Genomic DNA, 15,146 nt, shown 5'->3' on the forward strand with positions numbered 1-15,146 from the left:
CGGATCCCCAGCGCGCGCAGATGAATGGACCAATGGGGAAGGCGAACTGACCGGGGACTCCACGCAGCGCGAAGTATAATTGTGTCAAGTTTGAACGAGAAGACAGAACGCCTTCTCCAACGAATGCATGCTTGTAGATTCGTTGTACCAGTTAAGATTCTGTGAATAAACTGCTGTCTGCGTCTAACCATAGTTGCCAGTGTGAGTCTCTCCTTCCGAAAGAACACGCAAAGACGGGACCCCGCGGGTCCGTCTTAACAAGCTGCAACATGACCTCCCAAATCCTGTACTCAATACTCTGATCAATAAAGGAAAGCATACCAAACGCCTTCTTAACTATCATATTAACTTCAAATTAGATTTATTTTCTCTGGGATACGCCACATTTCTGATCACATGTGGCCTTGAACAAGATGTTACTTGCAGAGAAACAGGACTATACTTTTTCAGTGAAGATACTATCAGTACCCATGGAATCATTATTAGAATCACTAACAGACTAGACTAGAATAAAGAAAATCAGAAGACATTAGATACACATAATATTTTAACATTTTTATAGCTAAATGATATGTTGCCTGCAACAGTCTAAGATTAAATGGCTGTTAGCATCATGAAAATGTACCTTTTATATACGTTAATGCAAATTGAACCAAAATAAACCATACCACATGAGTTTTGCAATATGAAAATAATTTTTCCAATCTTTCATTGCACCCAAACATATCTTCATCAGGGTGAAGACTCGTTAATCTGCTTCTTCCACATACTGTCAATTAAAGTTTACCACAACTTAGGTTTTCACTTCATCACTGTGAAAATCCAAATTTCTTCAATGATTGTTTGCAGATTGTAAGGATTGTGTGAATTTATATATTAAGGGAATTTCCTTAATATCACTTAAATACAATACAATTACATGAATTAAAAAAAGGGAAATTTAAAGAGAGTTTGAGTTCAAAACTTAGGGATCAATTTTCCCTTTTGGATTTCTGTACTAGGAATGGGAGTAGAGGCTCTTATGAACAAGATTGTATCCTTGATGTGAACTGCACATTATGAACACAAGTAGAAAAGGGATTTGTGCAGCTTTGTTCGTGCCATCACTGCATAGCATCAGCTATGGTTTTGTGGGTAAATTACCACCAGAAGAACAGATGCAGATGCATGCTTGACTGTAAACTTTAAGTTCAGATATTTATTTTGTCTCGGGTTTGTTTTCCTGAAAAAAACTTCCTTTTTCGTACTGATATCCAGACCTAGCCTGTTGACACTTTAATAATGAACATTAGATCATTTGAAGCAGTGGCCATGACTTGAAAGGACAAAAAACAACCTTCAAGTGAACTAAGTCCTGAAGAAGGGCTTATGCCCGAAACGTCGATTCTCCTGTTCCCTGGATGCTGCCTGACCTGCTGCGCTTTTCCAGCAACACATTTCCAGCTAAGGTTTGAAGACTCTAATGTCATTTTAAATCTGCTACGAACTGCGAACCCTAATGCTTAAGTATGCTTTTTATGAAACAATGTCACATTCTTACCCATTTGTTAAATCGAAGGGTACTTAAAAGTTGTAATTTGAGTAAAAACCCAATCAATTCTGTATTTGTAATCACAGCATATATATTTAGAAGACATTGAGACAAATCCTAAAAGCAAATCATTCGTATAGGCATGAGTACTGTTGATTGATTTTATTGTTTTCCTTTTATTCGATCTCATCCATGGAGAGAAAGGCAATATCTTGCAATGCCAGTTTAATGTGAATACTTTAATTTACTGTAATAAAATTGCAAAAAACTTACTTGCTCATAAAATTTGTTATGTGCAACATAGTATTGGCCATCAAATGATTCTTCTGTTATCAGAACATGCTGCTTTTCACCAATCTGAAAAATCAATTAAACACTTTTTAACAAGTTAAAAAAAAGAACAGAATTGTAAGAGTGATTCTAAACATTTTGAAACCTGAACCATTCATTATGTGAACTGACTTTAACAGAGTGAACGCAATCCTTTTCCAAGTTATCTTCCAAAGCAAGCAGGAAGCTTGAAGACAATATCAAAATGCATAATGTGTTTAGACAATTTAAATTCACATTTCTAAGGCATTCTTATGTAGAAAATTCTCCAATTCTGCTGGAAGTCCATATCTGAACTGAGGATATCGTGAAGATTATAGCATAGTGGTCTGAGTGTAACTGAAACTGAGCTTCAATGAATAAGCATCAGTTGGTAGCACTGTCAATACACTTTCCATCACTTTTCTGTTAATTGAGAGTGGATTGGCATAGAGATAATTAATTCCTCTGAATTTTCATGTTTTGTTTTACAGACCAGGTGTACTGGAAAATTTTCTAGTTTGTGAAGCCAATGCCAGTGTTGTAGCTGTACTGCAACTGTTTGATCAGAGGTGCAGCCTGTCTTATATCACAAGTTTTTAGTTGTATAATGTGGAGTTGGGTTGTATTTGCCCTCATTGGGTTTGTTTTTCATAGAAAGGCATATGAAATAGGACACTTGTAGGCTCATTTATCTTACATCTACTCACTAGCTCACCCCTATAATCTAAGGGTGGGTGGATAATGAAAGCAAGAAATGGGAAAAAATAACTAAGGGTTAACTGAGTTCATGAAAAACCTCAACTGGCCCCAATACTATCCTATCCATGCTATAATGTGGTTCATATGGGCAACTCAATGAGAGTGGTAATTCTTTATTGCAAAGGCTTTTATAAGTGAAGGAATTAGTGGATGGGGGAGGGAAGGGGTTACTGAATGCTCTTTGCCCAGCTGCGTACACAAAGTAGATTTCATTCCCTCAATGATATTAGTAAACCAGTTGAGCTTTTACGGATAAACTGGTGGCCTCTTTATCATTATTATTGGTACTAGTTTTTTAATCCAGATTTAAATAAATAACTGAATTTAATTTTCCTGCCTAGCATTTTTGAACTGTAATTCATGTTTTTGAATTATTATTCAGATTTCTAGACGACTAGTCCAGTATCATAGCCTCTATGCTTTGAATAAGTGGGGGTTAACTCTTGAAATATTGTGATTCTGGCCCATTAGGCCTGATGACATTTTAATATTATTAAAAATATTTCTGATAAAAAAATTTCTGATGTTTGTGTTAAAATTCAAGATTTAAAACATTTTTTGGATGCATTTTGAGTAACATCTACGTATGACTCGTCTATCACAAGCTATGCATGCTGGTCAATTCTAATCACATTCCTGTATTATGAGCAAAGGAGGATAACATGACCAACTAAATTTTGATAAATCTGCAGCAATGTGTGACAATCATCAACCCTTCAGTGTGGATATCACAACGCATTAGTAAGGAAGACACTGGGACATTTTTTGTCAGCAGTGATGATAGTTGTCAGATCTAAAATGGAGTGAGGACTGAACAACATCACACAACCAACGGACAATAGATACTGTTAAGAACAATAGGATTCTGAAGTGACTCAAAGCTCTAATCTAAATTGTAGGTGACTGGCTTAAATCATTTGGTGCATTGTGAGCACCTAGGTTGGATTACTGCCTTGTTTATTTTTGATTGTACATAAATAATCTGAACAAAACAATTAGATTACTGCAAACGATGCTATTCTCTATTTAAAACATCTAACACTTTGATTGGGTTGCTACTTTGCTTTTACTTCCATAGAGTTATTAGAATAGTAAAAGCAAAAACTAATTTCATTTGTCTCTTCTTCAAATTATAGAGTCCTAGAAGCCTAAACAACAGCATAGTTACATTTACAAATTAGGAGTATGGAATTACCGTAATTGTACAAAACACCAAAGCATAATCATACAGGTTTACAACAAAGTAATTCCTTATGTGAAATGTTGAATGTTTTCTTTCACCCCTGACCTCTACCCTTTTTGTTCAATTGAGGCTAATTGCTTCCTTAACTTTCAGTTTCCATTTCAGAAAAAAGTCTTTACTTTAAAACATAAATACAAAACCCTGAACTGGGAAATTCTATTACATTATGTAAAAGTTACAAATATTACAGCTATAGTCATACAGCATGGAAACAGACCATTTGGCCCACTCCATGTCAACCATGTTCTCAAAATGAATTAGGCCCATTTGCCTGTGTTTGACCCATATCTGTCCAAACCTTTGCTATTCATGTACTTATCCAAATCTCTTTTAAATGTTGTACCTGTACACACAACCATCACTTCCTTCGGCTGTTCATTCCATGCACAAACCGCTGTCTGCGTAAAAAAAATTGCCCCTCATGTCGTTTTTAAAACTTTCTCCTCTCACCTTAAAAATATGCTCACTAGTTTTGAACTTCCTCACCTTAGGGAAACGACCCTTGTCTTTCATATTATCCATACCCCTCAAGATTTTATAGACCTCTACAAGGTCACTCCATAATCTCCTACACTCAAGAAAGAAGTCTCAGGCTATCCAGCCTATTCTTATAACTCAAACCCTCCATTCCTGGCTATATTCTGGTAATTCTTTTCTGAACCCTCTTTCATATCCCCCCAAAGCAGGGCAACTAGAACCGTACAGAGTACTCCAAAAATGGCCTCACCAACGTCATGTATAACCTCAACATGACATCCCATCTCTTATATTGAAAGGTCAATGGAATGTCTAAAAATGAACCAGTGTGTGGCTTAAATGCAAAATTTTATTTTGTTTTGTCCACTGTATTTCTGCATATTATCTTACCATTTTCTAATGGCCTTTAGTACCAGAAGAACTAGGAATAAAATGCCAGGTAGTCATACAACAAAAAAACAAATCAGACAGCATTTAACATTTTGGATGGTGGATTTAGGCCTGTTTACAATTTTGAGTATGGGGAGGAAGACCTGCCTCTAGAGCTGCCAGCAATTTTATGGGGTTCCTGGTGGCCACTGCTGGGTACAAGAGCCAGCAGCTGGAATTAAACTAAGGCTTGGGGATTTTGGCCAGGACAGGAGATATCAGAAGAGCATCAGGTAAAGGAAGGGAGAGGGAATGGGAAGCAAAGGCTGAATGGGATGGAGTATGGTTGGTGGAGGCATGATCTCTCAATGGGGCTGGTAAAGCACATACCCCTCCATTTTTGGCTTCAGGTGTGAGCAGTTAAAGTTCAACTTTCCAGGCATTCCCTGTGTATCCTGCCATGAAGGATTGTGGCAGTGCAGCAAGTTGCCCTTGAGTGGCCATCAATTAGCCAACCAAGGACCTCAATTCAGTCAAGGGTAAGGAGAAAGTGAGGACTGCAGATGCTGAGGATCAGAGTCAAAAAATGTGGTGCTGGAAAAGCATTGCTAGGCAGGCAACATTTGAGGAGCAGGAGAGTCAATATTTTGAATATTAGATCTTCATCAAGAATGGTGGACTTTAGTTAGGTCACCTTATAATGCAGGTGGCAATAAAATCTCATGCTGTCGATTTGCCTGTCTTGCTTGATATCACTCACAAAACAATTTCAGTCCTCATCACTCTTTGTGATCCTTTAGTCCTTGTAAAATCAAAATATTCTTTACATGGTAGGCTTATGGTTATGGGAGTGGAAGCTATTTGATATGCGTCTAAATCTTATGAACAAGGCAGATTCTCCCACTCTGCTTTCACAAACCGTAATGTTACAATTTTAAATTCAAACTTATGGATTTCTGAGCCCTCAAGTAAATTACGGTCTCCACATCTTCAACTACAGAAGCAAAATATTTTTACAAAATTTCACTGCGAAACTCAGTGATAGATGGTTAGCTCTGTTGCTAAATGGATAGTGTCTGATTCAGAATAATGCCATCAGTGTAGGTTCAATACCTGTACCGACTGAGGGACTTTGGGCCTTCCTCCCTGCCCTAGCCCTGTGAATAGAATAGCAAATTACCACCAACACCAACTTCCAAGGGAATGGCTAAAGGTGAAGTATCAGCAAATAATCAACCAGAACCTGCTTTTGAACAGAACACATGTGACTTAATACTATACACGACATACTATGTTAGTTTGCTTACTAAGATTCACTTGAGTTTAATTCATATTTTTGTTCATTCATAGGAGTGGGTTTCACTGGCATGCCAGCATTTACTGTCTGTCCCTAGTTGCCCTAGTGGTGAGCTGCCTTCTTGAACCACTGTAATCCACGTGCTGTAGGTTGACGTACAATGTCCTTGAGGAAATTTCAGGAATGTTCTGAGGAACATTCCTGATGTACGGCTTATGTCCAAAAAGTCAACTCTTCTGCTCCTCAGATGCTGCCTGACTTGCTGTGCTTTTCCCGCACCACACTTTCAACTTGATCTCCTGCATATGCAGTCCCCACTTTCTTCTATTCTGAGGAAACGTCATTGGATCTGAGAGTGGATCTGCTTTCTCTCCACAGGTACCACCAGATTTGCTAAGTTTCTCCAGATTTGTTTTTGGTTCGGATTTCTATCATTCATAGTTTTGTTGGGGTTTTTTTGTCACATGACCGTTTTGTCACAAGTCTTTTACTTATTTTCAAAGTAACTCAGAAGGCTGGCCACAATGTTATTCTCATAGAGACCTGTCAATAAAACTAGGCACCACATTTTCTTCACTAGGGCATGAGTCCCAAGAAACCATCTTCTGATATTTCCAACTGAATAGGAATAATCTTACATATAGCTGATTGATTCCAGTCAGCTCTGCCCTCATTAAATCTAACCAGTGATATTCCACACACTAGCAAGCACATCTATTTTGAACTTAGATGGTTATTTTTGATAAGTTTGATAAAATTAACATAAAACCAAAAGCTATTCTGTGAACAAGCACTATTCTGCGTTTCAGGTTTGTGGAGTTTCACACCTTATTTAATTGATTCAATAAAACTACAAATAAAATTTTTAAAGCTATATGAATGAAATACATAATTCATTCCAAGGATATCGAACAAAAGCCCAAACAAGGTAACAAGCTGAAAAATGTGAGAAATTATAAGAAAAATTATATTTAGACTGCAAATTTCACAAATCTCTTGGGGTAGGGATATTGTCACTGGACTAATAATGCAGAGACTAGAAGACAGCACCGTGGCTCAGTGGTTAGCACTATTGCCTCAAAGCGCCAGGGATCTGGTTCGATTTCAGCCTCAGGCTACTATCTGTGTGGAGTTTGCACATTGTCCCTGTATCTGCGTGGGTTTCCTCTGGATGCTCCAGTTTCCTCCCACAATCTAAAAAATGTGCAGGTTAGGTGAATTGGCCATGCTAAACAGCCCATAGTATTAGGGATATGTGGGTTAGGTGCATTAGTCAGGGGTAAATGTAGGGGTATGGGTTTGGGTGGGATACTGTTCGGAGGGTCAGTGTGGACTCGTTGGGCCAAATGACCTGTTTTCACACTGTAGGGATTCTAAGAATTCTAATGTTTTGGGATGTGGATGAGATGCCCACCATGCCAGATGGTGAAATCTGAATTCAAAAGAAATCTGGAAATACAAATCTAATGTTGACCATGAAACCATTGTTGATTATGCAAGAACCTACCGCCTGTCCTTACCTGTGATTTCAGACCCACAGCAATGCAATTGACTCTTACCCAGCAACTGAAAATAGCCTAGCAAGCCAATCAGTTGTACCAATCACTAGGAAATCTCAAAAATGCAATTCAACCAGATGGACCACCTGGCATAGACTCAGGCACTGGGCAAAAAAACCCCACAAAGTGCTCCTTATAAATATTTGAGGGCTTTTCATCATTTATATAAATGATTTGGATGTGAACATAGGTGATATAGTTAGTAAGTTCGCAGATAACACCAAAATTGGAGGTATAGTGGATAGCGAAGAAGGTTACCTCAGAGTACGACAGGACCTTGATCAGATGGGCCAATGGGCTGAAGAGTAGCAGATCGAGTTTAATTTAAATAAATATGAGATGCTGCATTTTGGAAAGGCAAATCATGGCAGGACTTATACACAATGCTAAGGTCCTGGGTCTGGGACTTTTCCAGAATCTAAGGATCCTTGGAAAGTTATTACTAGTGATTTGAACAGCTATCTAGCTACTTCGTTAAAAATCCTTGGATACAATCCACAAGGTCCAGTGGACTTGTTGACCATTCACTCCATTTTAGTACTTATTTCCTCCCCATCTCCTGTTCCTTGATTTTGAAATTTTTGAATTGTTATTATGCCCTCTACAATGAAGACTGTTGCATAATATTTATTCAACTCTCCTGCTATTTCCGGGCTCCCGGCTATTATTTCCTCAGCCTCATTCACTAAGGACTCCACATTAACTTTGGCCTCTCTGCTCCTTTTTAGATATTTTTAGAAATTCTTAGTGTCTGTTTAATATTATTTGCTAGTTTACACTTAGTTTTTTTCTCTCTTTTATTTGTCATCTTTAAAACTTTCCCAATATCCTGGTTTACCATTAATCTTTGCCACATTAAGACTTTTCTTTGAGTTTGATATTATTCTTACCTTCCTTGGTTAACAGTGGTTGGTTCATCCCCTTCCTAGAATCCTTCTTCTTCACTTGAATATATCTTTGTTTTGAGTCCTGCAATATTTTCCTTAAACATCTGCCATTGTTTATCAATCATCTTTTCTGCTAAACTCCTTTCCGAGTCCAATCCAGTCAATCCTACCTTCAATTCCTCTATAATTGTGCCTATTTATGTTTAGCACAATTTATCTTACCTATGTTCCTCATTCTCAAACTGAATACTAAGTTCTACTATGCTACGGTTAGCATTTCCTAGGGCATCTTTTACTCTGATATCATTTATTAAATGTGTCCCATTACACGATGTTATGGAGTGGCATATTCAATCAGGAACAGTTGCCAAACTCCCAACACAGAACATAGAGATGTACAGCACAGAAACAGACCCTTCGGTTCAACTTGTCCATGCTGACCAGATAGCTTAAACTAATCTAGTACATTTGCCAGCACCTGGCCCATATCCCTCTAAACCCTTTGTATTCAACCAGATACCTTTTAAATGTTGTAATTGTACTAGTCTTTATCACTTCCTCTGGCAGCTCAAACCACACATGCACCACTCTCTGCATGAAAAAGTTGCCCCTCAGGTCCCTTTTAAATTGTGTGATGGCCAATAGTAGACGGATACTGCAAGGGACATGGGGAAGGTAAATTTATTTTTACTTTTTAAAATGCCATAGCCCTAACCATGTTCCTGGAAGGTCAGCACCTCCAGGGGACTTATAAAGGTCACAGTTGATAGATAGTATTGGCCTCTCTTGTGATCTTAAAGGCTGCCAACTCAATGTACACGGCCAACATTGCTGACTGGAAATTCTAGTTCTTCACTGCCACTCTGAACTAGGGCTTGGAATTGTGGTAGTGAACCGGCATATCGACTGATGTTACCAAATTATGTTCTGCTCACCTGTGAACATGACCCTGAATCCTTTAAATAATCCCAGACTCTATCACTGAGGCAGAGAAAGGGATATGTTCTGAAATAAATTACACAATGTGTTGAAAAACGTGAAATGTAAATTTTTTTTAGACTTTGGATTTAAAACTGGTGTTTGAGGAGGTTTAATAAATCAGTCTTTTTGTAACCATGATTTTAAATTAACACATCACAGAGTTTATAGAAGTTTGTTTATATTGTGGGATTTCACTACAGAAGGGGCAAATAATAAAAAAAACATTAGTTTAGCAGAATCTAGGATGAGCAAGTTTGTAAAAATATTGTTTGAAGAGTTTTGAAATCTGTTTGAAGAAGACCTGACTTAAATCAGATGTAAGAATAATTCCTCCTAAAGAAAGGAGTTTGTTCACAGCAGTTAAGGAAAGAAGTTTGCATTGGTTATTTAAGGAAGGTCTAAGATTTCAATTGTGCAAGTCAAAGTAAAAGGCTTTGCAGCTCACTGGACCAGAATTGAAAAGATGCTGTTATGTCGATTTGCAGATTTAATTGGGAAGAAACAATTCTCTGGATTTTGATTAACTGTAAAGTGATGGCGTTTTGCAAGCAGATGGGATTTTTTTTGCGAGGTGTTTGAAATCTTTTAAACTGTGCTGTATGCAGATAGCTTGTTTTGTTTTATTTTAAGTTTCTTTCTTTTTGCATAATAAACTGTTTTGTGTTAAAACCAAATCTGCAGCCTTATGTGCTCATGTTTCAGTGAAAGACCACCATGTTAAGTTACAGGAAAGTAATTTAAGATCTATGAAGCTCGGTTTCATTCTGTGATTTGACTTGCCCAGTATAACATCATCATATGGGATCACAATACCATAATTATATAATAATCTTCTTTTTAACCACAACAAATTGTATAAATTTAGCTTTCTGTAAATGGCATGTTTTCTAATTTTAAGGTGGTGAAAATATTGTCAAATAGCACAAATTATATATGTGCTTCTGTTATTTTTCATCCTCCATGTTAACTGAATATTTATAACCTTCCCAGGTCTGTTATGTAACAAGGTAGCCTAAGGTATTTTCTGCTTCAGTTTGATTTTTGTCCTGCATAGGATTGTACTTGTGTATAAAACTCTAAAAGGTATCCTTTAGTCAAGTGATTTGCACACAAAAATAATCCTTCATTAAAATAACTGCTCAAATCAGTAAGTCTGTTGATTTGATTTTGATTAATTGTATGAATTTGAACCATAACTCCTCATTTTTAATAAGCATTTCTGAAACTGTTGAAAGTGAAATCACATTCTTTCTTTTAAAATAGAAGTTCATTTTGTCTTTGTAGAGTCAGTGTTTATTAGGGTTTTCCACAAGGAAATGGGAATCATCACAACTTATGCCAAGAGCCCAGGTTCCTATCTTTGAACTTGGCTACATTTGGAGTCTCCAGCAATGAGGGGGGGGGGGGGGGGGGGGGGGGCAAAGCAGTGCAAATCTGCTGATGGAAATCAAATATCTGGGATCCTTCCTGCCCTACAATAAGGACTTACATTTAGATAGAACCTTTAGCACGATAAAACTCCCAAAGCACTTCACAAGAGAATTACCATATAAAACTGCAGACTGAGCCACATGTACAGATATTGTAATAGATCTTAAAGATCTTTAAAAAAAGAGAAGGTAAAGAGGTTGAAAGGTTTGGAGAGAGAAGTTAATGATTTCAGACTTAGGCACTTGAAGACATGGCTGACAATACTGGAGTAGCAAAACATAGACTCACAAGGGGCAGATATGGAACAGGACAGACACCTCTGAAGGTTGCAGGAGATTGCTGAAATTGCACACGAAGTTCATAATGATATATATTTCATATACTAGAGATGAATCACACACAAAAATGCTATTTGCTGGATAAGTAGAACTGTATACAGGCATTTTAAATAAAAGTGCATTTGTGTCGATCTCCTCAACACAGAATGATTTTCTCCAATTAATTGTTTGAACTTTGCAAAATGTTTCCAAACAAATTACAAAGAATAAATTCCATAATGTGATAGTTGCATTCTTGTGCAACCCCGTGTTCTAGAAAAAATGCACAATAAAAATAGTGTTTAAAATGCTGGTGATGTAATCCTGTTACAGCCAACACGTGTTTTAAAAGTTCACGCTTTAGAAACAATGTCCCAATTCGTCAATCCTGTTACAGCAAATTTGTGTTAACGAAACTCGCGTTATAGCAGAATGAACTATATGTGGTTTATTATAAGGGCCAGGTCCAACCATCCAAATGAAGTTAAACTTCCTTTGCATTTCAGGTTTAAAACAAGACTCCTTTTGGAAAAAAAAGTCAGAGAACAAAATTTTAAAAACCTATAATGATAATAACCAGTTTTGTTTGACTGATAAGATTTCAATTTCTGCCATATGGAAATATGAAAGAATTTTTGAACTGATCCTTTAAGATGCAAGTCAACAAATTTAAATCCAGCCATCAGATTTTGGAAAAGCAAAATGGATATCATTGTTTCCAAAAATCTCTGCCTCCTGCTGTGGGAAAGAAAGAAGCAAAACAGATTAGCTAGAAGTTGAAGGCAGCCAGGCTTTATACAGGGCTTTATTAACATACGAAAAGAGGAATCGTCAGTATTTGGGCAACGTATCTCATTATGGGCAAAAGAATAGTAAAAACCTTGCACGTCAATGATTAGACTCTGCATGGTTTAAAATGAGTCAGTTTAATGTATTTTCTTGGTCTGATGTATATGCTTTAGCTAAAATGGCACACAGATTTAAATCCATGCACCTGCATCAACAGGTTTAATTATGGTACAGTGCATCATCATTCTGCTGCTCAAAGTATAATCCTCCTCCAATCAAACGTACAAGGGCTCAGCACAGAAGATTCCTGTAGTTTGTGTTGCTAAAAATTGTGCTTGTAAAAAGAAAATGTTGGCCCAGCAAAGGTGACTAATTCCAATGGCACATAGTTTCACGACAGCTTGCATGAAAATAAAGTAAGGGATTAACTAAAAGTGATCAATGTAATGCAAATTCTTAATGGTTTTTTTAAAGTGCATATTAAGCAGAAACATGCTAGAAGCTGCAGGTTTATAGTTACCTGTATTTTATAACTATTTGTTAATAGCTATTCTCAGCCCTCACCCTACTAACTCTGCATGGTCTCTGCACTACCTATTCACTCATTCAAGACATCTCACCACTTGCACCAGGACCAACAACTCTGTAAGTCATTTTCATCTCACTCAATTCCTTCCTTTGTTGCATTCCAGGAGAAAATGGCCCACATTAGGGCACAGTGCGCCAAAATGAGTGGTGGAGCTCTTGACATTTGGCTCTTCAATCCCTGTAAAGAGAGGGTCCCAGCACTTGCTGGTGAGGACTGCGACTGCTCTCGTGCTGATGCTGAAATCTCCATATCTCAGCAAAAGAGATGGAATTATTAGCTCTCACATTTCTGCTCTCCCATTACCATCATTCTAAATGCATTATGTCCTTAGGATGTAGGAGTACTGTACATTTAAGAGAGTGGAAAAGCTAGCATGGACTTAGAGAAGCACACAGAGTACTGGAAAATTTAAAATGTAACATTTGGTCAAACACCTAGATTTGCTGGGTTGCCTGGATAAAAAAACAAATTTAAATTCAGCCAATCAGATTAAATTATGCCCCACGATATCAAACTCCAATCAAGTTTGAATTTTGCATTTTGACAATATTAAAGCCAATGAAATGATCTGATGCTTTGGAGTATAAATATCAGACATTTTGGAACAGTTAGCCAGAATGACAAAGAGAACTGCCAAGCACCAACAACTAGAGAGAGAAGGTTGCAGAAATATTTGCTCTGTTAAAGGTACCTTTATCTATCAACGACCTGAGAAATAGAATCCCTAAGAAGAAGACGACAGAGGAAAATACAGAGGACACTCAGCAAGCTGACTGGTTTTGAAACTTTGTTTTTGGTAAATCGTAATCAGCATTTAAAAAAAATTGTACCAGTACTGTAGAAGGGAAACTAAAAGATAGGTCAGAGAAAGGAATTGGAAATATTTGTTAGTTAATTATTCTCTGTTAGACTTTAAAAAATAAAGTTGTTAATTTTTACTTTAAATAGTGACTTTTGGGAATAGTTCTTGGCCTCTCGAATTTTATCAGATTACAGCATGGCGTAAATATTTTCAGTGTTGCTGGTTTAAATTAGCAGTGAGAGTTTACCCTGCGTCGTAACAATTAACAATGCAAACTTTATCCCCTCAGTCAGCATAGAGAGATGCAGAGGAGGTAAAAATTGTAATGGAGAAAACTCAATATGTTAAGGTGGGGAAACATTAGAGCATGGAGGGAATGAGATTAGGTGGGAGGGGAGGTCATCGACGATCTGTAGTACCCTGGCCTTGATTTTGGGGGTGGGGGGGGCGGAAAGAGTATAGTATATTGTATAAACTGACATGATGACTCGATGTGCCTGAAGCTCAAGGATAAAGTACAGAGATGAATAGAAAATAAACAGGTTGGATGAGTAAATGACAGCATCACAGTCAATATAGTTGATAGGCAGAGCTACTAACAAGGGAATATGAAGATTTGGGGGATGAAGCAGATTGAGATGCTGACTATGGGACACACTGTGCGAAGCACAACTGTTGCTTCCATCATCTGGCATCTTCTTCGTTTCCCTGCCATCACATCCTGGTTTCCACAGCTAGAGTGGAGGCACCCTGTTAACCTTGGAGTTTTGGTTGTTGATGCTGGGGCTGTTGGTGTCTAGAGGGCCTAGGCATGCTGAGTATGCCCTGCCCGCAGACAGAACAACCTCCTTGCCTGGATCTTCCACAGAACTGAAGGTGGCAGGCATGGTGGAGGCAGAAGACCTAACCACCTCTGCAGTGTCCTAAGAGGAGGACTGTATACAGTTTCACCTCCATCTGGGTGCCTACTGGAACCATCTTATCTCTTGTGAAAAGAAACAGCTTGAGGTCAAGATCACTTATCGCCCTGTTGCCTTCATTGGTGTTGTGCCAATGGAGTCAGTTTACTCAGAGCCCCCGATGAGCCTGCTAGTTGCTTCCAAGTCTGCTTGTGTTGCTGACTCTATATGGTCGTCTCCTGCTTGGGACTGAGCCGGTGTCTGGTCTTTGGCAGATGACTGAGTGCCAACAACCTGGAGCATTTCTTTCTTTACTAGCTGCGGAGACATGGCTGTGATGTGCTCACCAGCACATGCTTCTGACTCTAATCTAGCTAAAATACCCACTGAAGTCAGTATCTGAGCTAGTGGAGAGTGAAGAAGCAGCATTCCTGCTGGGTTTTTTTCCCTTCTGCGCAGACCTCCAAAATTTGTGAACAGCAGCGATTTCTAAAACCAGATGTCAATGCTGCGAACGGTATCAGCACACCAATCACCATACATGCACCCTTGGGAACTTTTTTTTTAATTGCAAAAATATACTCATAAAAATCTTTAGTCACATACATAGTCAGTAGAGCAGTTTGATTCTACATGCAGTCTTTACATACGTAGAACAAATAAATCAAAGGCATTTCTTAACTATACAAGAATATTTACATCCATTTGAGGCACCAAGAGGGTCTGATGACTTAACAGAGCCCCATTTAACTTCAGCAGAAAGACCTTAGACAGTGGTCTTCTTCACTGCACTTTGGCAACGAGCTTTAGTGCGGCTCCCAGCATGTAGCTCTGGACCTTGGAATGTACCAGTCAGCAAAACTCAGTCAAGGTCAACTCCTTGTTTTGGAAGATGAACATGTTT

General features: G+C 38.1%; 1 protein-coding gene and 1 long non-coding RNA gene across 4 annotated transcripts in view; one reads left to right on the forward strand and one right to left on the reverse strand.

Moving 5' to 3' along the window:
* LOC148141141 (uncharacterized) overlaps window positions 1–15,146 on the forward strand; it is a 133,791-nt gene that overhangs the window by 94,674 nt on the left and 23,971 nt on the right. The window lies entirely within an intron of this gene.
* The window catches only part of cdkal1 (CDK5 regulatory subunit associated protein 1-like 1), a 616,294-nt gene that overhangs the window by 21,640 nt on the left and 579,508 nt on the right, over window positions 1–15,146 (reverse strand). For all 3 annotated transcript variants that reach the window (XM_087978607.1, XM_087978608.1, XM_087978609.1), the window contains exon 13: window positions 1,805–1,888. In XM_087978607.1, the coding sequence (XP_087834733.1) occupies window positions 1,805–1,888 (84 nt within the window). The remainder of the gene's footprint in view (window positions 1–1,804; window positions 1,889–15,146) is intronic.

Source organism: Chiloscyllium plagiosum, unplaced genomic scaffold, assembly GCF_037043375.1.
Source record: "Chiloscyllium plagiosum isolate Xiang-an unplaced genomic scaffold, Cpla_swu_hap1 HiC_scaffold_34, whole genome shotgun sequence".
In the NCBI taxonomy this organism is placed as follows: domain Eukaryota; kingdom Metazoa; phylum Chordata; class Chondrichthyes; order Orectolobiformes; family Hemiscylliidae; genus Chiloscyllium; species Chiloscyllium plagiosum.